The 26,381-nt window shown below is 45.4% G+C and overlaps 1 protein-coding gene across 1 annotated transcript; it reads right to left on the reverse strand.

The window, feature by feature from the left end:
- Positions 1 to 5,329: 5,329 nt before the first annotated feature.
- On the reverse strand, positions 5,330 to 24,882 carry LOC306939188 (derlin-2). Its single transcript, XM_079523725.1, has 7 exons — positions 24,637 to 24,882; positions 23,669 to 23,734; positions 20,850 to 20,923; positions 17,544 to 17,637; positions 10,946 to 11,141; positions 8,764 to 8,854; positions 5,330 to 6,972 (listed from the first exon to the last, which is right to left on the reverse strand). The coding sequence occupies exons 1-7, from the start codon at positions 24,727 to 24,729 to the stop codon at positions 6,867 to 6,869; spliced, it is 720 nt and encodes a 239-aa protein (XP_079379851.1). The 5' UTR covers positions 24,730 to 24,882; the 3' UTR covers positions 5,330 to 6,866.
- Positions 24,883 to 26,381: the final 1,499 nt, after the last annotated feature.

The raw sequence follows: 26,381 nt of genomic DNA on the forward strand, positions 1-26,381 counted from the left end.
TAGAATTATATTACAAATGTTTTGCTACACCACCTTGTTGTGAGCTTGTAGATCTGTTATATCCTAGACGACGTAGAGCATAGGATCACACTGCAGCACAGTGTGAGCTTGTAGATCTGTTATATCCTAGACGACGTAGAGCAGGGGTGCCCAGACTTTTTTTGACTTAAGAGCTACTTTAAAAATGACCAGCTCAACAAGATCTACCCACAAAGAAGTATGATCTCATTGCTGAAAATAGTAAAAACAAATGTACCTGAGGGGGCGAAATGGAAATAGTTTTTGTACGTCTAACTTTGTAATGATTGTGCTCAACACTCTTGAAAACAAAAACATTTAGAGACGTACAAATAGACACTTCTATATAGACAAAGGACAGCACAGAAATTCATCATAAAGGAGGTAAAAAGGGAAAAGAAACGTATACAGTGAGGGAAAAAAAGGGGTGGGCGGTGGGGGGGATTCACGTTCAGCTCCGTTCATTTGTTTGTTTTCCTTGGAGGAGCTGCGTTGGGTCCCCAAGTCGGCTCAGTGGCCGTACCTTGAGTTGGCTGTGTGGCCGCGACCGTCTCTTGTGTTGTCCTTGTGTTGGGTCCCCAAGTCGGCTCAGTGGCCATACCTTGAGTTGGCTGTGTGGCCGCGACCGTCTCTTGTGTTGTCCTTGCGTCCGTGTTTGAGGGATTCCGAATTTACAGGGGCCAGTTTCGAATTGCAGCCATCCGTAGGTGCCCTTTGAGAGCGGTTTTGAAGGAGTCAAGGGATTCGCATGTCTTAATGACTGTTGGTAGGGCGTTCCACATTTTGGTGGCATAGGAGCGAAAATAATTTAGTCCCTTGTTTGTGCCGAATCTGGGTTGTACATGGTTCGTTGCACTCCCTCTGGTGTTGTGGGTGTGGACTTCGTTAACATTAAGGAAGTATCTAGACATGGGTATCTTGGTGGTGTATCGAATCTTGTGGACCAGACCCATTGCAAGATGCTGTACTCTGTCGTCGACCCCAAGCCATTCCAGCCTGTCGAAGTGGGCAGGGGTGAGGTGGGTTCGGGGGGCGAGGTCAAGTAGGAGCCTGACCAGTTTGTTTTGGGAAGTCTGGAGCCTAGTTTTAAGGGCCTTTGAGGTGCTGTGGTACCAGGAGGTGCATGCATAGTCAAAGAAACCCTGTACAAGGGCTCCTGTTAAGGTCTTCAAGGTGTTTTTGTCGACCAGTGAGGCCATTTTATCACCGGAAAGATTAGCCTCCAGGATGGAACCTAGGTAGGTAATTTCATCTTTACGTGTGATAACATTGTCACCCACTCTAACCAAGAAGCCATTTGGTGTCAATATGGTATCAATATGGTGTCAATATGGTATCAATATGGTATCAATATGGTGTCAATATGGTATCAATATGGTGTCAATATGGTATCGCTGTTAACATGGATCGTTACACTTACACCCTTAGTACTGTACTCTGGTACTGTACTTAGTACTGTACTCTGGTTACTGTACTCTGGTACTGTACTTAGTACTGTACTCTGGTTACTGTACTCTGGTAACTGTACTCTGGTACTGTACTCAGTACTGTACTCTGGTTACTGTACTCTGGTACTGTACTTAGTACTGTACTCTGGTTACTGTACTCAGTACTGTACTCTGGTAACTGTACTCTGGTTACTGTACTCTGGTACTGTACTTAGTACTGTACTCTGGTTACTGTACTGTACTCTGGTTACTGTACTCTGGTTACTGTACTTAGTACTGTACTCTGGTTACTGTACTCTGGTTACTGTACTCTGGTACTGTACTCAGGTTTTGGCCTCCTGGTGGCGCTATAATAGGCCAATGGGGCGACTGTGGCTCAAGAGGTAGAGCAGGTCATCCAATGATCCATGGGTCGGCGGTTCGAATCCCGGCTCCTCCTGGCTACATGTCGAAGTGTCCTTGGGCAAGACACTGAACCCCAAATTGCTCCCGATGTGCTGGTTGGTACCTTGCATGGTTTCCGCCGCAATCGGTGTATGAATGTGTGTGTGAATGGGTGAATGTAATGCACCATCTATCTATCTAAAGCACCTTGGATAAAGGGCGCTATATAAATGCACCATTTACCATTTACCCTTAGTACTGTACTGTAAAGTGCCTGATCACTCAATACTGATGTTATCATTTCAGACTAGGTCAACGTTTTGTAAAGAAGTGGAAGTACCCAGGAGTCAAAATAATTTAAGATCTCAAATAAGAAGTTTCCCTGAAGGTTTTTTATCATCTAACACATGTAATAATATCTTATTGGAGCTTAATGACCAGTTGAAGTTAAACCCAAATAACCAAGCTCATATGGATGCTTGTTATGATACATTTTGTGAGTGTTTATATACAGAATTGGATAAATGTGGTAAAAAACATATTCAAAAAGGGTCAAACAGAATACGTAAACCTTATTGGAACCAATAGCTACAAAGGTTATGGGACCATTTAAGAGATGCAGAGAGGAAATTCCTAAAATGTGTAAATAAGACATTGAGAGTAGACTTGAGAAAGAAATTCAAAGATAGTCAAGGGGAATTTGATAAAAGGTTACGTGCAGTGAAACGCAAGTTTAACAGAGGAATGTCGTTACATATTGAGCAACTACATACTCATAACCCCCAGACATTTTGGAAGGAAATTAATAAATTGGGTCCCATTAAGAAAAGAGAGATTCCTATGGTTGTAACATTGGAGAGTGGGGAATGCTGCTCTGACATAGGAATAGTATTAGAAAAATGGGAGAAGGATTTCACAGATTTGTTTTCCGGATGTAATCACTCTTTATTTGATGAGGCTTTCTTGAAAGAAGTTAGCGGTTTAAAAAAGTTAATGGAAAGTGAAATGAGTACAGACACTTACAATTGTAATCTTTATTTAAATGGTAATTTCACTACTGAGGAATTAAAGAGAGTGATTGAAAAAAGTAAATTAAGAAAAGCTACGGGAATTGATGACATTTCATATGAGGTATTGAAATCACCTAAGTTGTTAGACATTTTGTTTAATTTGTTTCAATCCTGTTTCGATAGTGGTATTGTTCCTTCGCAGTGGTACAGAACTATCATAAAGCCTATTCCAAAGTCCGCAAAAAATGACCCTAAACTTCCGCTTAGCTATCGAGGCATAAGTCTTATTAGTAATGTATACAAATTATACTCTTCACTTCTAAATAATAGACTTACAGATCATTTTGAACGGTCAGGATTTCTTGTTGACGAACAGAACGGTTTCCGTAAAGCAAGATCTTGTATTGACCATATTTACTCAGTCACTACCATTGTTAGAGCAAGACTTCAAGAAAAGAAATCTACATATGCATGTTTCATTGATTTTCAAAAAGCCTTTGACTGGGTAAATAGGGAGCTCCTTGAATACAGATTATTAACATCAGGGGTAAATGGGAAGTTTTATGCTGCCATTAAGGCCCTGTATCGGGCCCCCATTGCTTGTGTTCAGGTAAATGACTTCAGAACAGGATGGTTTCCTACACACTTTGGTGTGAAACAAGGAGATGTCTTGTCACCAACTTTGTTCTCCATGTACGTTAATGATCTAGCAATTGAGATTAGAAACTCCAAATTGGGGGTGGAAGTAGCGGATATGATTGTAGGCATACTTTTGTATGCAGACGACATAATTTTACTTGCCAATTGCGAAAAGGAGCTGCAAAACATGCTCAATATTGTTGCGGATTGGTGTTTGAGGTGGAGGCTGGTGGTAAATATTGACAAAACACAAATTGTTCACTTTAGGAAACCATCTGTAGAAAGGAGTCCATTTACATTTACGTGTGGGAGAACTGTATTAACATACACAAAGACATATAAATATCTTGGCCTCACTTTAGATGAGCATATGAACTTCAAGGAAGGCACTCAGGTTCTTTCTGATTCAGCTGGTAGAGCCCTGGGGTCAGTACTGAATAAGGTGAAAGCCTGTAAGGATTTAGGATATTATACATATACACAATTATATCAGTCTTGTGTATGCCCTGTTTCGGACTATGCCTCCGGTGTATGGGGTTTTCCGGACAAGGAAAGTTGTAACACAATTCAAAATAGAGCCATACGGTCATTTCTTGGAGTTCATAAGCTTACGCCTATCTTGGCCATTAGCGGAGATATGGGATGGATGCCCGTAAATATCAGACACAAAGGTGAGATGTTGAGACTTTGGAATAGACTTGTTAATATGTCCGATGACAGACTAACCAAAAAGATTTTTAACTGGGACATTTCTAATGGTTACCCCTGGGCCAATGAAGTAAAGTCTTTATTTTTTATGAATAATTCATCATTTATTTATTTAAATAAACTATGCTGTAATATTCATGCGATACAGAACTTTATGTTCCTTGGGTATAAGGAGAGTTGGGCTGTTGGTTTATGGTACAGACCAAAACTAAGAACATATCGTCTTATTAAAGATAGTTATGGCCCTGAACCTTATGTTACACGGAATGTATCCGGGAGTCAGAGATCTTTTTGTGCACAGCTGCATTCTGGGACCTTACCATTGGCTTTAGAAACGGGTAGATTCATTGGTACTCCTGAGGAGGACAGAGTATGTTTGCTGTGTGATTTGAAAGAAATTGAAAATGAAGTTCATTTTTTGTTTTACTGCCCATTATATGAAGAACTAAGACATGTATTATTTTGTAAAATGACAACCATCTGTGTTAACTTTTTCTGGTTAGAGGACTACGAAAAGTTGGAATTTTGTTTTAGGAAAGGTATTTTTGCTTTAGCAGACTTTTTATGCAAAGCGTGGGAAAAAAGGCAGAATGTTTTGTTTGTGTAAAAAAAAAAGAAAAAAAAAAAGAAAAGAAAAAGAAAACTGTTTCCTGTACACAATGCAATACTGACGCAATGATTTGTGGTGTGTCCTATAAGTCCATGTGGGCTGGGCGCCTTGGGTGCATGACACAATAATAAAGAATCTATCTATCTATCTACTCTGTGACTGTCCATGCAAACTGTTAATATGATATAAAAAAACACATTAAAACCCATTTTGAACTGAGATCAGATTCTAAAAATGTCTTCTACATCCTGACAGTTCTCTGAAAAAGATTTTCTGCGATTTTTCAAAAATAGCAGATCTACAAGCTCATAGCGCGCCACTCGGTGGCGCGCTATGAGCTTGTAGATCTGCTATTTTTGAAAAAAAGCTATTTTCAATAGCTAAAGCATAACATAATGCTAACACCAAAAGGGGTTCCCGCCCAGAATGGGTTAAATTCTCTAAATAATACAAACATTTCCTCCTGAAGTGTTCTATAAAATGTAAAATAAAACACCTCAACAAAACCAACCGAGGGGTTTTTTTCACCACACGTTTATTCTTAAAAAAAAGAAGAAGTAAAAAGTAAAATAGAACAAACAAGCAAAAAAAGAACAAAAACAACAACCACTCAAGATGTGAATGATTCTTTCACTGTAATGTCTGCATTAGTCTGGCGGTCAGTGTGGTGTCAGTGTATATTCATACATTCATGAATCCACTTGCTTGATCGGCTGTCACTATTGAGCAATTTGTTTAAAAGGCAGGGGTGGGCAACTTTGACGATGGAGAGGGCCACTATATTTCCACACTCACTCCCTAAAAGGGCCATATATTACTGTCGTAGCAAAAATAGCCGATCTACAAGCTCAAAACGCGTCGCGCTTTGATATATTCGAATTGAAATCTTGCATTATTTTTTTTGCTATTTTTGAATTGGAATCCTGAAAATTAACATTTTTATGTGATTTCAAATGCCTTCAACTATACGTGTGTTGAAGCTGAGCTACTAATTTAGACGTCATGTTTGCATGTTGTGGAATCCTAACAGCTGAAACCAATATTATATCAGTATTCTGACATTAACCTGAGGGCCACATTAAGTGAAGGTGGGGGCCACATGTGGCCCCCGGGCCATACAATGGTTTGTGACCATACCATTAACCATGTCACCATACCATGTGACCATACCATTAACATCCTATATAAGGTTTATATGTGACCAATAACTCTGCTAAAGTATAACAGTTAAAACACCAAAAGGGGTTCCCGCCCAAAATGGGTCAACACTAACAGCCGGTCAGCAAGTGGATTCATAAATGTATAAATGAATATAGACAATATTTTAGGCCAATAAAAAAAGACTACATACCAAATGTCCCACTTTGAACCAAAGAATCCTGTCGGCTGCCAGACTAAACAGTACAGTCACAACTGTAATATCTGTATACAGTAGACCTGTTGTCATGGTTACGCTCATGTAGTTATCTTCTTCTTGTACAATAGTTTTACATCTCTCTCTCTCTCTCTCTCTCTCTCTCTCATGTAGAATCCACTGGTCTCTCGTCCACATACACCTGTCACTCAATGACCATTTTGGCAAAATCAATTGTTTCTCTTTTTTTTTTCTCTCCCAGAACTCGAGCGTTTATATTCTCCCCCCCCCCCTCCCCCGCCCCTCCCCCAGAGGAAGTGTCTTTATAAGTTACTCATCAGCAGAGACGGGTAGGAGAGGGGGAGGGGGTCCCCCCCCCCCCCCCTCGGACCCTCTCCTCAGTGTCAGGTATTTGGGGTATTCACCAGGAGGCGTTGGGGGGGGGGGGGGGGTAATGGGTGGGTTGCCCCTCTCCCCAGGCAAAGCCCCTCCCCCCAGAGGGAATGGGGGGGGGGACCCCCTCCCCCATTCCCTCTGGGGGGACCCCCTCCCCCCAGAGGGAATGGGGTGTTGGGGGGGGGGATAGGGAGGGGTGGTTATCCCCCCAGGCATTGCCCCTCCCCCCAGGTGAAGCCCCTCCCCCCAGGGGGAGTGGCTATCCCCCCAGGCGTTGCCCCTCCCCCCAGGGGGAGTGGCTATCCCCCCAGGCGTTGCCCCTCCCCCCAGGCGAAGCCCCCCGGTCTCTCCTCGGGCAGGGGGTTGTAGTTTGGGTCTTCCTCTGCCGTGTCGAACAGCATCTTTCTGTAACAACGACAACACACAGAACCCCAGTTACCCCATTTAGACCATTCTTAAAGGTGCTTATAGACACGTTTCCACAGAAGTGAGTGAGTGTTTGCAAACAAATGCGAATCTAGCTCCACCCCCCTCCCCCCCTCATTCTATTGGCTGAGCCAGGTCACTTCAGGCTATGGGATTGTTGTTGCTGCTGGGAGGGACGCTATGGATATTGCGCTCGTATGGCTAAATATGACGTTAAAAAATTATGAATTTCTATCGATATCTTAGTTACAACAATGACATTGAGTTGACATGTTTTTTTAAGGGTAACTGTAGCATAATCGCAATATCACACCGAGTCCCGCAAATGAGGAAGTAGGAAGTAGAGGAGACTCACTGGCTCTCAATTCAATTCTCTTTTATTTGTAATCGTGCATATAAAACATATTGCCCCTCAAATGCCCCAGCCACTACAGCATCGTTCATGTGGACTACTCTGTCCACGGTTATTCATTGCAATGAAGAAAAATCGCTATGATGATCCGCGACGGCCAGCCTGTCACCGCTGGCGAACACGGGTTGAATGCATGCTTCAAGCCGGCCGGCAGGCAAGCAGTCGCCGCGGAGGTGGCTGGTGAAATGATACTATTACTCACTTCCACCATTTCAACAAATAAGCACATACAACCCACTCCACATGAACGATATTGATGTAGGCCTAACCAGGAGATTTTATTGGGGTCCGACCGTCCGAGTCGTTCTGTGACTAATCCTCCGAGTTCTGAGGGGTGCTTGCTGCTGGTGTTGTTCAGTTTCACACCACCCAACCATGCACTATACATAGCGATTCTCATAATTTCAATAAGCTTACATATTAAATCATAAACATACTATTTCACATGAACAATGTTAGTGAAACTAAGATATGGGGATAATATTATACATTGCAATTGAAATCGCATCGCGTTTTCATTATAATACTGCTGGGTTGAACACACCGTCACAGCCTCGCGCTGCAATTGGCTAAAAGTTTAAATCCCCTCCGACGTCCCGTATAGTAAACTGTAGTGGATATAAACAGTGCATTCAGCCAGAGGGGGGCAAAGGGAGAGTGTGCTGTTGCAGGAGGACACCTCAGCATCATAATATAGGGAAAGATAGAGGGGGAAAGGCCAACAAAATACATTTATATATATTTTTAATTTTGGCTGAAAACTTGCCTATATCACCTTTAATGTCTTTAAATCATGACGTTTTCTGAACAACCCTATAAAATGGTAAATGGTGCATTTATAAAGCGCCTTTATCCAAGGCGCTTTACATAGATGGTGCATTACATTCACACATTCACACACCTTTACATAGATTGTGCATTACATTCACCCATTCACACACACATTCACACACCTTTACATAGATTGTGTACATTCACCCATTCACACACACATTCATACACCTTTACATAGATGGTGCATTACATTCACCCATTCACACACACATTCACACACCTTTACATAGATTGTGCATTACATTCACCCATTCACACACACATTCACACACCTTTACATAGATTGTGTACATTCACCCATTCACACACACATTCACACACCTTTACATAGATTGTGCATTACATTCACCCATTCACACACACATTCATACACCTTTACATAGATTGAAAGGAGGATTTCCAAACCGCCATAACTCGGATTCTAGGATCGCTGTCCTTGGTGGATCTTCTGCCATCCATATTTAGCTAACAGCTAGCTAGCTAACAGCTAACAGCTAGCGGTAGAGATAGCGTTAAATACGTACATGATAGAAGGAGTCTTTAGCCATCTGCCCCCTCCTGGCTGGTTGGGGAACACATCTTCTAGGAAGAAGTACACATGACCCACCGCGATGCCTGGTGAGAGAAAACAAACGCACTCATAACCTAGTTCAACGTCACCTAGTGACGGAAAACAAACGCACTCATAACCTGGTTCAACGTCACCTAGTGACGGAAAACAAACGCACTCATAACCTAGTTCAACGTCACCTAGTGACGGAAAACTAATGCACTCATAACCTGGTTCAACGTCACCTAGTGACGGAAAACTAATGCACTCATAACCTAGTTCAACGTCACCTAGTGACGGAAAACAAACGCACTCATAACCTGGTTCAACGTCACCTAGTGACGGAAAACTAATGCACTCATAACCTAGTTCAACGTCACCTAGTGACGGAAAACAAACGCACTCATAACCTGGTTCAACGTCACCTAGTGACGGAAAACTAATGCACTCATAACCTAGTTCAACGTCACCTAGTGACGGAAAACTAATGCACTCATAACCTGGTTCAACGTCACCTAGTGACGGAAAACTAATGCACTCATAACCTAGTTCAACGTCACCTAGTGACGGAAAACTAATGCACTCATAACCTAGTTCAACGTCACCTAGTGACGGAAAACAAACGCACTCATAACCTGGTTCAACGTCACCTAGTGACGGAAAACTAATGCACTCATAACCTAGTTCAACGTCACCTGAGAGAGCCACAGAACTGTAGAACGCCCTCCCCTCCCCCCCCCACCCCCCCCTGAGAGAGCCACAGAGCTGTAGAACGCCCTCCCCTCCCCCCCCCCCCACCCCCCCCTGAGAGAGCCACAGAGCTGTAGAACGCCCTCCCCTCCCCTCCCCCCCACCCCCCCCCTGAGAGAGCCACAGAGCTGTAGAACGCCCTCCCCTCCCCTCCCCTCCACCCCCCCCTCCCCTCCACCCCCCCCTCCCCTCCACCCCCCCCTGAGAGAGCCACAGAGCTGTAGAACGCCCTCCCCTCCCCTCCCCCCACCCCCCCCCCCCTGAGAGAGCCACAGAGCTGTAGAACGCCCTCCCCTCCCCTCCCCTCCACCCCCCCCTGAGAGAGCCACAGAGCTGTAGAACGCCCTCCCCTCCCCTCCCCCCACCCCCCCCCCCCTGAGAGAGCCACAGAGCTGTAGAACGCCCTCCCCTCCCCTCCCCCCCACCCCCCCCTGAGAGAGCCACAGAGCTGTAGAACGCCCTCCCCTCCCCTCCCCTCCCCCCACCCCCCCCTGAGAGAGCCACAGAGCTGTAGAACGCCCTCCCCTCCCCTCCCCCCCACCCCCCCGAGAGAGCCACAGAGCTGTAGAACGCCCTCCCCTCCCCTCCCCTCCCCCCACCCCCCCCTGAGAGAGCCACAGAGCTGTAGAACGCCCTCCCCTCCCCTCCCCTCCCCCCACCCCCCCCTGAGAGAGCCACAGAGCTGTAGAACGCCCTCCCCTCCCCTCCCCTCCCCCCCACCCCCCCGAGAGAGCCACAGAGCTGTAGAACGCCCTCCCCTCCCCTCCCCTCCCCCCACCCCCCCCTGAGAGAGCCACAGAGCTGTAGAACGCCCTCCCCTCCCCTCCCCTCCCCCCACCCCCCCCTGAGAGAGCCACAGAGCTGTAGAACGCCCTCCCCTCCCCTCCCCTCCCCCCCACCCCCCCCTGAGAGAGCCACAGAGCTGTAGAACGCCCTCCCCTCCCCTCCCCTCCCCTCCCCCCCACCCCCCCTGAGAGAGCCACAGAGCTGTAGAACGCCCTCCCCTCCCCTCCCCCCCACCCCCCCCTGAGAGAGCCACAGAGCTGTAGAACGCCCTCCCCTCCCCTCCCCCCCACCCCCCCCTGAGAGAGCCACAGAGCTGTAGAACGCCCTCCCCTCCCCTCCCCTCCCCCCACCCCCCCCTGAGAGAGCCACAGAGCTGTAGAACGCCCTCCCCTCCCCTCCCCTCCCCCCACCCCCCCCTGAGAGAGCCACAGAGCTGTAGAACGCCCTCCCCTCCCCTCCCCTCCCCCCACCCCCCCCTGAGAGAGCCACAGAGCTGTAGAACGCCCTTTTTATTCTTTTTGCATTTGCAAAAAAACTCACTACAGTAAACTGTAGCACTTTGAGATTGTAACGAATGTAAAGTGCGTTATAAATAAAATCCATTATTATTATATTATTACCTAGCAGGTCGACGATGATGCTGTTGCCTAGCAACAGGGAGAAGCCCATCAGCACCCAGGGCAGGAAGGGAGCCTGGAAGTTCAGCAGGCCGAAGAAGTTCATGCGGACGTTTGGGTTCCGTCTGCTCCACACGTAGACCAGCATGATGGTGAAGGCCTGGCCCAGGAACACCAGGCTGACGAAGATACCGAAGATCTGACAGAACGCTACTGTTAAAGATTATATACATGATGGTGAATCATTTGTGACGTCTCGCATCGCTGTGGGAATGTAACCGTTTCTGTCTCATCACTGTGGGCATGTAACCGTTTCTGTCTATGTAACCGTTTCTGTCTATGTAACCGTTTCTGTCTCATCGCTGTGGGCATGTAACCGTTTCTGTCTATGTAACCGTTTCTGTCTCATCACTGTGGGCATGTAACCGTTTCTGTCTATGTAACCGTTTCTGTCTCATCACTGTGGGCATGTAACCGTTTCTGTCTATGTAACCGTTTCTGTCTATGTAACCGTTTCTGTCTATGTAACCGTTTCTGTCCATGTAACCGTTTCTGTCTATGTAACCGTTTCTGTCTATGTAACCGTTTCTGTCTATGTAACCGTTTCTGTCTATGTAACCGTTTCTGTCTATGTAACCGTTTCTGTCTATGTAACCGTTTCTGTCTCATCACTCTGTCCATGTAACCGTTTCTGTCTCATCACTCTGTCCATGTAACCGTTTCTGTCTCATCACTCTGTCCATGTAACCGTTTCTGTCCATGTAACCGTTTCTGTCTATGTAACCGTTTCTGTCCATGTAACCGTTTCTGTCCATGTAACCGTTTCTGTCCATGTAACCGTTTCTGTCTATGTACCCGTTTCTGTCTCATCACTCTGTCCATGTAACCGTTTCTGTCTATGTAACCGTTTCTGTCTATGTAACCGTTTCTGTCTCATCACTCTGCAGTTTTTCTGCACTATCTGCATTCCTTTTAGTAATATTTCTGTCTTTCTACTATTTCTGTCCTTCTGTCTGTTTTCCTTTGTTCGTTCCTAACCCAATCTGTCCGCTTGATCTGAAGGGCTAGCAGGATATGCGATCACCATTAGGCTAAGCAATCAGCCCCTCTTTGGACTTCGCATATCCTTGTCTTAATAGCTCTCTAGGCATATAAATAGCACTGCTATATATATGCCTCAGATCAAACAACACTCTGACCAGCGGTGTGACACCTTTCGGTCACTCACTCTCTGTCTGTCTCTCCTGTAATAACATCTACATCTGTTTATTGTTCATTTTCTTCGGCCACTCTCTTTTAATAACATCTACATCTGTTTATCGTTCACTCCTTCGGTCACTCACTCTTTCTGTCTGTCTGTCTCTTTAAAACTTCTCTGAGCTCTCTTAGTTCCTTTCCTCTCCTCCCGTCTGTCTTCACTGTGCCCCCACGCTATACTCTGGCTCACGACTGGTTAAATCTCCATCGTCATCGAACAAACTCTCACAGGCTATCTAGTATAGCCTAGTGCCAAAGCTAAAGACCCGGACATCCAGAAACACATCCAGCGAAGAAAACTACCTCCCAGGGTTTTGTATCAACCTTTTGTATCATCCTTTTTCACTACATATTATTGTCATTTATTGTTATTATTATTATTATTATTATTATTTGTATTATTATTATTATTATCATTACTACTACGGTTTTGTTCTATTATTACTACCACTATATATATATATTACCTATTTTTCTCTGTACAATGTGTTTTCCCACCATCCCCATACTTTCCCCCTCATGCCGTCCTAGTCACTACTTCCCCCGTCTCAGAAATCCCTCAAATCTCATCTATCCAGCTCGTTCACCCAGTCACCACATGGTGGTGGAGGGAGGCCTCTGGAACTGCCATGCAGCTACCAAGAAGAAAATGCCTGAATTCATCTCAGGCCACGCCTCCCTCAAGTCTCTGCATTTCCTTGCTCTGACTGAAACCTGGATTACCCCAGACAACACTTCAACCCCGGCCGCCCTCTCTGTTTCCCACAAGTTTACCCACACCCCTCGCCCAACAGGTGCAGGGGGTGGCACAGGACTACTAATGTCCCCCAAATGGAATTTCCGTGTCTTAAATCTCTCTCACCTTTCTCTGTCCACATTTGAATTCCATGCTATCTCAATATCACAACCAGTCCCCCTCACCCTCATTGTCCTCTATCGCCCCCCAGGAACTCTTGGGAACTTCCTGGAAGAACTAGATTCCCTGATTAGTTCATTTCCAGAAGATGGCACCCCCCTGATCCTACTGGGCGATTTCAACCTACCTACAGCAGAGAAGTATCTTCCCGTTACATCCCTTCTGGCCTCATTTGACCTCTCTCTATCTCCCTCCCCTCCCACTCACAAGGCTGGTAATGTTTTGGACCTTGTGTTCTCCAGAGCCTGCTCTCCCTCTACACTCTCTGTTACTCCGTTAATTAGGTCTGACCACCACTTCATAGCCTTCTCCCTCTCTCTCTCCACCCTCCCGCCTAAACCCACTAACCCTCCTAACGTCACCACCCGACGCAATCTCAAATCCCTAAACCCCTCCTCCCTCTCATCCTCTATTCTCTCCTCTCTACCCTCCCTGGAGTCCTTCCTCTCTCTCTCACCTGACTCTGCAACCTCATCCTTCCTCTCCTCTATCTCATCTGCACTCGACCAACACTGCCCACTCTCATCCAGGCCAGCTCGCTCATGTCCACCGGCTCCCTGGTTATCTGAAACTCTCAGATCTGAACGAACACCTCTAAGAGCAGCCGAAAGGAAGTGGCGCAAGACAAAGCTACCTGATGACCTATCCCACTTTCACTCACTCCTCTCTGCCTTCTCCCTCTCACTAACCACTGCTAAAACCTCTTTCTACCACACCAAAATCCAATCCTGTACTTCTAACCCAAGGAAGCTCTTCTCCACTTTCTCCTCCCTCCTTAAGCCCCCTCCCCCCACCCAACCTTCATCCCTCACTGCTGATGTTTTTGTCAACTACTTCGAGAAGAAGGTTGACGATATCAGCAGCTCCTTCCCCCCTCTCCCCCATAAAGTGGCATCTGACTCAACCAACACTAACCCCAACACACCATGTATGTCCTCCTTCTCTCCTCTTTCCCCAGACGAGGTCCTACAACTAGTGACTTCCACTAGACCTACCACCTGTCCTCTCGACCCTGTCCCGTCTCCAATCTTCCAGACCATCGCACCTGATCTGCTCCCCTTCATCACCTCCATCATCAACACCTCAGTAACCTCAGGCTGCGTCCCATCTGACCTCAAGTCAGCCAGAGTAACACCACTCCTCAAGAAACCAACCCTTGACCCCTCAGATGTCAAGAACTACAGACCGGTATCACTCCTTTCATTTCTATCAAAAAGCATTGAACGTGTTGTCTCCAACCAGCTCTCTCTCCATCTCTCACATAACAACCTGCTGGATCCCAACCAGTCCGGATTCAAAAAGGCCCACTCCACAGAAACTGCCCTGCTGGCAGTCACAGAAGCACTACATGCTGCCCAGGCTGCTTCCCACTCCGCAGTCCTGATTCTCCTAGACCTATCAGCAGCATTTGACACAGTGAACCACCAGCTGCTCCTAGACACCCTAGCGGATCTAGGCATCGGCGGGACGGCACTAAAGTGGTTCTCCTCTTACCTCACCGACCGGACCTACCAGGTCTCCTGGAAAGGTCTGTTATCATCCCCCCGAACCCTCCAAACTGGGGTCCCACAGGGATCTGTACTTGGTCCCCTCCTTTTCTCACTGTACACAAAATCCCTTGGCACTATCATCTCTGCTCACAATATATCCTATCACTGTTATGCCGATGACACACAACTGTTTCTATCCTTCCCCCCCTCTGCCACCCAGGTGGAAGAACGCATCACTGCTTGCCTGGCTGACATCTCACAGTGGATGTCCTCCAACCACCTCAAGCTGAACCCAGACAAGACTGAGCTTCTCTTCTTCCCAGCTAAGTCCTGCCCGATGCGGGAGCTAACTATTTCCGTAGACAACGCCCTGGTAACGTCTGTCCCAACAGCCAGGAACCTTGGTGTTGTCCTGGACAGTCAGCTCTCGTTCAAAACTCACATCACAGCTGTCACTCGATCCTGTAGGTTCACACTCTATAACATACGACGAATTAGACCGTTCCTCACCCAGGAATCATCCCAGCTCCTAATCCAGACAACAGTCCTGTCAAAACTCGACTATTGTAACTCTCTCCTTACTGGCCTACCGGCATGTGCACTGAAGCCTCTCCAACTGATCCAAAATGCCGCAGCTCGCTTGGTCTTCAACCAGCCAAAATTCTCACATGTCTCCCCCCTGCTCCGCTCCCTGCACTGGCTCCCGGTCGCTGCCCGCACAGAATACAAAACTCTGATGTTGGCATTTAAAGCAACCAAAGGTATGGCTCCCCCATATCTTGCCAGCATGATTGAACCCTACAAACCCTCCCGCGCACTCAGATCAGCCAACGCAGGGAAGCTGGAAGTACCCTCACTAAAAACGCCGGGACAACGCTCCACACGTCCCAAACTCTTCTCCCTTCTGGCCCCAAAACTGTGGAATGCACTTCCCGTTGCAATCAGAACTGCAGCATCACTCCCGATCTTCCGCCGTAGTCTGAAAACCCACCTTTTCAGACTCCATCATGGCCCATAGCACTTACTCTACCCCCCTTAGACAGCACTTCTTAGACTTATATAGCATTTGAAACAGACTTATAGCATGTCATGTAGACAGCACAATAAGTGCATTGTATGTAGTCATAGCACTTCATAGTATATAGTGTATAGTAGTCATAGCACTTCATAGTATATATGTACAGCATAGTATAGCATATATGTGTAGTTTATATGTATAGTGTCATTATATAGATATGTTCTAGTTATAGTTTATATGTATAGTGTCATTATATAGATATGTTCTAGTCACGTTCTTAGCTTACGCATGTTTCGCAATAAATGCTTTTTACATATGTGATGTATTCCCATGCTTTTGTTCTTGCTTATTGTAAGTCGCTCTGGATTAAGAGCGTCTGCTAAATGCCTAAATTGTAAATTGTAAATTGTATGTAACCGTTTCTGTCTCATCACTCTGTCTATGTACCCGTTTCTGTCTATGTACCCGTTTCTGTCTATGTACCCGTTTCTGTCTATGTAACCGTTTCTGTCCATGTAACCGTTTCTGTCTATGTAACCGTTTCTGTCCATTTAACCGTTTCTGTCTATGTAACCGTTTCTGTCCATGTAACCGTTTCTGTCCATGTAACCGTTTCTGTCTATGTAACCGTTTCTGTCCATGTAACCGTTTCTGTCCATGTAACCGTTTCTGTCTATGTAACCGTTTCTGTCTCATCGCTGTGGGCATGTAACCGTTTCTGACGAGAGCTAAAGGGGTGTGAGAGGTGACGGATCCTTACCGGATGGATCCCTCTTAACGGTTCCGGTTCCTAACGGTTCCTTCCTAATATTATTTGTTTCCCTTTTTTCTGACATACATTATGCTTATATTATAACTAACCTAAACAAGTACATAATAAACACAAATTCAAGTATTGTAATTGCACTTTACAATTATGAGGTGGCACTATTATTTAAACTTCACCACCAGCTAGCCACCACAACAATATCATTGTTGCAATTTGTACTGTATATTAAATATACAGTACACGTTGCAATAATGGTATTGTTGTGGTGACAAATGTTGTCTTTAATGTTCAGATGAATTTAATATGAAGGACCCCAGACAGTTACCCTAATGGAAACAAGCCATAGTGCTTTCTTGGGTTATAAAATCCTCTTAGCAGACCTTGTATTGAACTGTAGGCTACGTTCCTGTGCTTTTTTCTGCAAACTGTTTATAAAGTAATCAATCTATGGAGGTATATGCACCTAAACGCTGGGCTCTCAACAGTCCCACGATTCATTTAAAGCCAGATCTATTGTATCTATCTGGTGATTTATAAAATATCAGACAGACAGAAAGACGTGGAGTCATTGGCGTTCTAAATTAACACCATTAACAACAGTTGTACAATACGCCTAATGAAAAGCTCTGTAGACGTTAGTAGTGTTTATTTTCTATTACGTTACTAGCCTGGGGAAAGTGAACCAGCCTCGCATCAGATCGTCCCCCGCCGGCTGTGGTGGAGCTGCGGGGAGAGCGGCACCACATGGCTCACTAACGCGATGTGCCTAGATTATTCTCGTGAGTCGTGGACTCGTGTAGCCATACAACAACCTTTGCAGGGAACTATAGCATCGCATTTCAAGGTTCAAGGTTGTCTTTATTTGTCTCCCTTGGGAGAAATTTGTCTTGGAGACAGAGTCACAGCTGCAAACAGATTACAGCTCTATTGCACTTTGGAGTCATTTCCCTCCTCCTCTCCTCTCCTCTCCTCTCCTCTCCAAAAAACGATGGAACCGGCTCCGGATCCGCAATGTCGGAACCGGGTCTGAAACGGACCCGGATCCGAATCCCAACCCTAGCTTAGCTAGCACCCCTCAGAAATATGAGGATACAGTCATCAGCAGGCCTCCAAACAGGAACATCATAATCATATCATTATATTAAGGATACAGTCATCAAAAGGCCTCCAAACAGGAACATGAAGACAAAGTCAGCCGTTCTTCCTCTGAACGATCCTTCCTCTAACATCCTGCAGTATCTGTACCTGGAGAGACTGTTATGGAAACACTGTAACCAAATGGACCCTTAATGTAACCAAATGGACCCTTAATGTAACCTAATGGATCCTAAGCCTCTGATAACTCTAACTAAACATATGATCATACAGTTTAATAACTCAAAGATATGATCCTACTAGTGATGGAGATTAATCGCAAACACATCGGCCGATATTGGCCTTAACCCGTTTAGACAAATAAATACCTTCTAAATCCTGACAGTTTTCTGAAAAACCTCATGTTTCTGTCAGTGGTTCTCAAACATGTTCATGTCAAGGACCCCCAAAAATATATGTAAATGGTAAATGGTAAATGGTGCATTTATATAGCGCCCTTTATCCAAGGTGCTTTAGATAGATGGTGCATTACATTCACCCATTCACACACACATTCATACACCGATTGCAGCGGAAACCATGCAAGGTACCAACCAGCACATCGGGAGCAATTTGGGGTTCAGTGTCTTGCCCAAGGACACTTTGACATGTAGACAGGAGGAGCCGGGATTCGAACCGCCGACCCATGGATCATTGGACGACCTGCTCTACCTCTTGAGCCACAGTCGCCCCTATTTGGCTGCCGACCCCATCTCCGACCCCCCAGAAGCAAAGATTTGAGCAAAAAATGCTCTGCAAGAATATATATTCAAAGATTTGTGCCACATTTTCATGATTTTTCAAAAATAGCAGATCTACAAGCTCATAGCGCTACGAATTTGTAGATCTGCTATTTTTCAATAGCTAAAGTATAACATAATGCTTAAAACATCAAATGTATGTTTTTTGTGAGGGTACCTCGGGGGGGGGGGGGGGGGGGGGGGGACACGGGGAGAACATGTGAGGGTACCTACCCTAGGGGACACGGGGAGAACATGTGAGGGTACCTACCCTAGGGGACACGGGGAGAACATGTGAGGGTACCTACCCTAGGGGACACGAGGAGAACATGTGGGGGTACCTAGCCTAGGGGACACAGGGAGACCCTAGGGGAACACGGGGAGAACATGTGAGGGTACCTACCCTAGGGGACACGGGGAGAACATGTGAGGGTACCTACCCTAGGGGACACGGGGAGAACATGTGAGGGTACCTACCCTAGGGGACACGGGGAGAACATGTGAGGGTACCTACCCTAGGGGACACAGGGAGAACATGTGAGGGTACCTACCCTAGGGGACACGGGGAGAACATGTGAGGGTACCTACCCTAGGGGACACGGGGAGAACATGTGAGGGTACCTACCTAGGGGACACGGGGAGAACATGTGAGGGTACCTACCCTAGGGGACACGGGGAGAACATGTGAGGGTACCTACCCTAGGGGACACGGGGAGAACATGTGAGGGTACCTACCCTAGGGGACATGGGGAGAACATGTGAGGGTACCTACCCTAGGGGACACGGGGAGAACATGTGAGGGTACCTACCCTAGGGGACACAGGGAGACCCTAGGGGACACGGGGCGAACATGTGAGGGTACCTACCCTAGGGGACACGGGGAGAACATGTGAGGGTACCTACCCTAGGGGACACGGGGAGAACATGTGAGGGTACCTACCCTAGGGGACACAGGGAGAACATGTGAGGGTACCTACCCTAGGGGACACGGGGAGAACATGTGAGGGTACCTACCCTAGGGGACACAGGGAGAACATGTGAGGGTACCTACCCTAGGGGACACAGGGAGAACATGTGAGGGTACCTACCCTAGGGGACACGGGGAGAACATGTGAGGGTACCTACCCTAGGGGACACGGGGAGAACATGTGAAGGTACCTACCCTAGGGGACACAGAAAGGCCCTTTCACCAACCCCGCCTCGGGTATGGGCACTGATGACGCGGAGGAGGAAACACGCCGCCAGCACCCACAGCGTCCCGAGTGGGAATCGAACCCAGGACCTTCTAGCTGTGAGGCGACAGCACTACCCACTGTGCCACCGTGCCCCCTAGGGGGCGCCACCGTGCCCCAGCCCTTTTGGTGTTTTAAGCATTATGTGAAAAATAGCAGACCTACAAGCTCGTAGCGCGGCTTGTAGATCTGCTATTTTTGAAAAATCATGAAAATGTGGCGCAAATCTTTGAATATATATTCTGTCAGAGTGAACGTTTTTAACTCAAATCTTTGCTTCTGGGGGAGGTCCCTGGAACTACATATTTTCAGATGGGGGTCGGCGGCCAATTACAGATCATTTTTGGGGTCCTTGACATGAAATATTGAGCACCACTGATATAGAAACATGAGGCATTTCAGAAAACTGTCGACATTGGTAATATCGGTTATTAATATTGGCCATAACAGCAATTAATTACATCGGATATCGGTATCAGCCAAAATGTCTCATCGGCACAACCCGAGATCATACAGTTAATAACTCAAATATATGATCATACAGTTTGATAACGTACAGTACAGTATGACACAGTACAGTATGACACAGTACAGTACAGTACAGTATGACACAGTACAGTACAGTACAGTACAGTACAGTACAGTACGGTACGGTACGGTACAGTACAGTACAGTACAGTATGACACAGTACAGTACAGTATGACACAGTACAGTACAGTATGACACAGTACAGTACAGTATGACACAGTACAGTACAGTACAGTATGACACAGTACAGTACAGTATGACACAGTACAGTACAGTATGACACAGTACAGTACAGTACAGTACAGTACAGTACAGTACAGTACAGTACAGTACAGTACAGTACAGTACATTACGGTACGGTACAGTACGACACAGTACAGTACAGTATGACACAGTACAGTACAGTATGACACAGTACAGTACAGTATGACACAGTACAGTACAGTACAGTACAGTACAGTACAGTACAGTACAGTACAGTACAGTACAGTACAGTACAGTACAGTACGGTACGGTACGGTACGGTACAGTACGACACAGTACAGTACAGTATGACACAGTACAGTACAGTATGACAGTACAGTACAGTGCAGTACAGTACAGTACAGTACAGTACAGTATGACACAGTACAGTACAGTACAGTATGACACAGTACAGTACAGTACAGTATGACACAGTACAGTACAGTATGACAGTACAGTACAGTGCAGTACAGTACAGTACAGTACAGTACAGTATGACACAGTACAGTACAGTATGACACAGTACAGTACAGTTTGATAAGTTAATAACATTATGATCATACAGTTTGAAAAGGATACAAAAATATCATATTGAAAAGGAAGTTGAATCCGACTGGTCCGAAAAACAGGAAGTTGGTTATTAGCCTCCAGACCTGAAGGAGAGAGAATATCAGTGAAAAGTACTTTTATTAATATTAGTAATATTCTGAAGTAATATTCTGAAGTAATATAAGTAATATTCTGAAGTAATATAAGTAATATTCTGAAGCACGTTGACTTTACTGAAGTATTTCCAGTTTCCAATACTTTTACTTCTACTCTCCACTACATCTTAGATCCAAATAATATAATATCCACTGAAATTATTTTAAAACTTTAGTTACTAGGTACTAGTTACTAGTAACTAATAGGCCTATGTCACAGCATTTCCCCGCCCCCTTTTGGAGCTAATGGTGTTATGTTTTCTGCGGTCCATAGACTTCCATGTTAAAGAGGTATAAACTACTGTTTTGTAAAGGTAAGGTTTATTCTACTTATTTGAGTTGTTATACCTTTGTGTTTTGTAAAGGTAAGGTTTATTCTACTTATTTGAGTTGTTATACCTTTGTGTTTTGTAAAGGTAAGGTTTATTCTACTTATTTGAGTTGTTATACCTTTGTGTTTTGTAAAGGTAAGGTTTATTCTACTTATTTGAGTTGTTATACCTTTGTGTTTTGTAAAGGTAAGGTTTATTCTACTTATTTGAGTTGTTATACCATTGTGTTTTCTTCATATTATTATTGGTCTTTGACATTTTAACATTAGGAAATGTACTTAGATTCTCCAGAGAAAGAAAGTGTAAATGCTAATGGTTAAATGACCCCACTAGCTCCGGAAGGGGGCGGGGCTGTGAGATAGGCCTATTACTAGTAACTTTGTAGTGACGTTGATTATTATTACACAACATGCATTCAGCCCCTATGTACATTTAAGCAGATCTACAAGCTCACAATGCGTCGCATCACGACGCATTGTGAGCTTGTAGATCAGCTATATAACTCCAGTCCAACACCCTCGTACACTCTCCGCATTTTCAATAATCACACCTGTGTGAAGTGAGGGGCGCTCTCATCATCATATTGTCATCTCATTCTGGCCAATCACAGTTTGCGTGGTCACTTTCCTGCCCTCAATTTTTATCCTCCATATGTACTTTGCTCAGCCAATCAAATCAATCGCTATGGGGTGATCAGCCAATCAAATCAATCGCTATGGGGTGATCATCCAATCAAATCAATCGCTATGGGGTGATCAGCCAATCAAATCAATCGCTATGGGGTGATCAGCCAATCAAATCAATCGCTATGGGGTGATCAGCCAATCAAATGAATCGCTATGGGGTGATCAGGTAAGTTTTCCCTTCATTGTCATTGTCTCAAAGCAGATCTACAAGCTTGTAGATCGGCTATTTTCAGCAAGTGTAAAATCAGTCATTACGACGGCATCGAGGCCCGCCAAAACACATTTTAGTCGACTAAATCAACTGTAGATTTAGTGGAACAACAACGACCGGCTCGTGAGTTGGACTTTCTTTCTCTCTCTGTCTCTGTGTAAAAGCGGTGAGCGGTGCTCTTATCGTCATACATCATCTCAAGAACAACTGCATTCATTTGATTGGTTGGCTGATCTGCTCGTCTACATGTGACGTAAATGTTTCCTTCGTTGTCATTAAACAGCGTTTCATGTCTGTGTTGCCGCAAATGTATGCGTCATATTTGGCGGACATTTGACCGAATTTCTTTCTTTTTTTTTTTTATCCCACGATTTTGTAATCCATTTCTCACCCCTGTGTCAATGATCTAATGTGATCCTGGGCTTTACACACCCTCCGCCAACCTAGTCCCCATATATGGGGGACATGGGGAGAGCAACGGACTTGAACTCATGCTTCCTTCATGCCTGAGTGTCCAAGTTGCTCCTTTACACCTGACAGGGGGGAGTTTCCCTGGTTTGACGTAGCGCGTGGAAGGAACACGTTATTCCAACCAGTTCCTTTCCCCTCCATCAGGCGCACCGGCTGGCCAGGGGGAGGCAGTTTAGAGACCAGGATTACTGCATGTTTTTTGTGAGGGTACCAACCCTAGGGGACACGGGGAGAACATGTGAGGGTACCTACCCTAGGGGACACAGGGAGAACATATGAGGGTACCTACCCTAGGGGACACGGGGAGAACATGTGAGGGTACCTACCCTAGGGGACACGGGGAGAACATGTGAGGGTACCTACCCTAGGGGACACGGGGAGAACATGTGAGGGTACCTACCCTAGGGGACACGGGGAGAACATGCGAGGGTACCTACCCTAGGGGACACGGGGAGAACATGTGAGGGTACCTACCCTAGGGGACACGGGGAGAACATGTGGGGGTACCTACCCTAGGGGACACGGGGAGAACATGTGGGGGTACCTACCCTAGGGGACACAGGGAGAACATGTGACGGTACCTACCCTAGGAGACACGGGGAGAACATGTGAGGGTACATACCCTAGGGGACACGGGGAGAACATGTAAACTCCACACAGAAAGGCCCTTTCGTCAACCCCGCCTCGGGTATGGGCACTGATGACGCGGAGGAGGAAACACGCCGCCAGCACCCACAGCGTCCCGAGCGGGAATCGAACCCAGGACCTTCTAGCTGTGAAGGCGACAGCACTACCAACTGTGCCACCGTGCCCCCCGAATTTCTCCTTTCATTGTCGATGGCAAATATTGAGACGTGTGAGGACAGAAACTCTATGTCCGGTCACAGGTCAGGGGTGAAAGGTCGCGGGTCAGGGGTGAAAGGTCGCGGGTCAGGGGTGAAAGGTCACATGTCAGGGGTGAAAGGTCGCGGGTCAGGGGTGAAAGGTCACTCACCTGGTAGTTGCGTAGAATCAGATCAGGGTTGAAGTAGAGTTGGAAAGGAGTTATCAGCTCTAGTTGCTGGAAGAGAGAGAGAGAGAGAGGGGGGGGGGGGGGGTTAGTTCCGAACGAACCCTACATTTCGGCGCCCTTGTGGAGATATTTAAGTCTTTTTTGATCATGTTTCTAAAAGTGTCAGAGTTTGGAAGCACCTGCACGGAATTTATTGACGTCAGAAAGTATAACCATAACAACAGGAAGTAGCATCATAAAATGTCTACGGTGGATTTTTATGAAACAAAAGCTTTGCAGATTGAAAGAGGAGGTTTCTTACAGCTGCAATGTTGGTGAGTTTAATGTCGTTTAATAGAAGCAGATCAGACATTACTATTGACATTAATAACTCTCCCATGGAGAGTTATTGCTGCAACTTCATCACGAAATTATCTTTCTCAACACGCACGCACGCACGCACGCACACACGCACGTGACACACAAACGCACACGCACACGCACACACACACACACACACACACACACACACACACACACAGCATTGCTGTAGTCAGTACACAGGCTGAAGTATTATATTATAGTATATATTATAGTAGGCTATATATTATCAGTATTATAGTAGTGATATTAATATTTACCACAGCAGCAGGCTGTCACTATGGTTAGTATATATTGTAGTATATATTAGTAGTATTGTAGTATTATTATATTTACCACAGCAGCAGTCGTCAGGACGCAGGCTGTAGTATAGGCTCTGGTCACTAGGGTTAGTATATAGTATAGTATAGTATAGTATATATTGTAGTATATATTAGTAGTATTGTAGTATTATTATATTTACCACAGCAGCAGTCGTCAGGACGCAGGCTGTAGTATAGGCTCTGGTCACTAGGGTTAGTATATAGTATAGTATAGTATAGTATATATTGTAGTATATATTAGTAGTATTGTAGTATTATTATATTTACCACAGCAGCAGTCGTCAGGACGCAGGCTGTAGTATAGGCTCTGGTCACTAGGGGGATCTGCAGGTACTCCTGCTGAATGGTCTGATACGCCATGCTTTAAACAACGTTCATTAACCTTATTAAATGTTTTACAATAACGTTAATAATAATAACAACAATGACGATAATAATAAAAACGAAGGAACGCACACCGAGCAGCGACACGGCGCCTTCTTCCGGCAACCTTGTTGACACGTCATCCGTGCGTGACGTCACATCCGGTTAACCCGGGTGGGGGGGCGGAGCCTGTGACGCGGCGGAAGTCTCAAGGAGAAAACGGTGACTTCAGAATAAGAGACTCCGTGTCTTATTATGTTTAGAGATAAGAAAACATTTACAATAAATTAATAATAATAATAATAATAATAATAATAATAATACATATTCCAGGTGGTCCCCATGAGCTATAAATGATGGAGAGTTGGTAGCCTAACCAAATGGACCCTTATTAGATCTTGAGAGCAAAATTAACAATTTATCAGAAGTGGACACAATTAGAGAATGTAGAAGAATTGTTATTTTGATCAACGTTTGCCTGTTATCTCTCCTAATGGTACCAACATCGTGTTATCTCTCCTAATGGTACCAACATCATGTTATCTCTCCTAATGGTACCAACATCATGTTATCTCTCCTAATGGTACCAACATCATGTTATCTCTCCTAATGGTACCAACATCATGTTATCTCTCCTAATGGTACCAACATCATGTTATCTCTCCTAATGGTACCAACACCATGTTATCTCTCCTAATGGTACCAACATCATGTTATCTGACCGACATCATGTTATCTCTCCTAATGGTAGCGACACCATGTTATCTCTCCTAATGGTACCGACATCATGTTATCTCTCCTAATGGTACCAACATCATGTTATCTCTCCTAATGGTACCAACATCATGTTATCTCTCCTAATGGTACCAACATCATGTTATCTCTCCTAATGGTAGCGACACCATGTTATCTCTCCTAATGGTACCGACATCATGTTATCTCTCCTAATGGTACCGACATCATGTTATCTCTCCTAATGGTACCGACACCATGTTATCTCTCCTAATGGTACCGACACCATATTATCTCTCCTAATGGTACCGACATCATGTTATCTCTCCTAATGGTACCGACATCATCTCTCCTAATGGTACCGACACCATGTTATCTCTCGACATCATGTTATCTCTCCTAATGGTACCGACATCATGTTATCTCTCCTAATGGTACCGACACCATGTTATCTCTCCTAATGGTACCGACATCATGTTATCTCTCCTAATGGTACTGACACCATGTTATCTCTCCTAATGGTACCGACATCATGTTATCTCTCCTAATGGTACCGACACCATGTTATCTCTCCTAATGGTACCGACACCATGTTATCTCTCCTAATGGTACCGACACCATGTTATCTCTCCTAATGGTACCGACACCATGTTATCTCTCCTAATGGTACCGACATCATGTTATCTCTCCTAATGGTACAGACACCATGTTATCTCTCCTAATGGTACCGACATCATGTTATCTCTCCTAATGGTACCGACACCATGTTATCTCTCCTAATGGTACCGACATCATGTTATCTCTCCTAATGGTACCGACATCATCTCTCCTAATGGTACCGACACCATGTTATCTCTCGACATCATGTTATCTCTCCTAATGGTACCGACATCATGTTATCTCTCCTAATGGTAGAG

The sequence above is a fragment of the Electrona antarctica genome (genome assembly GCF_951216825.1).
Source record: "Electrona antarctica genome assembly, chromosome: 16".
In the NCBI taxonomy this organism is placed as follows: Eukaryota; Metazoa; Chordata; class Actinopteri; order Myctophiformes; family Myctophidae; genus Electrona; species Electrona antarctica.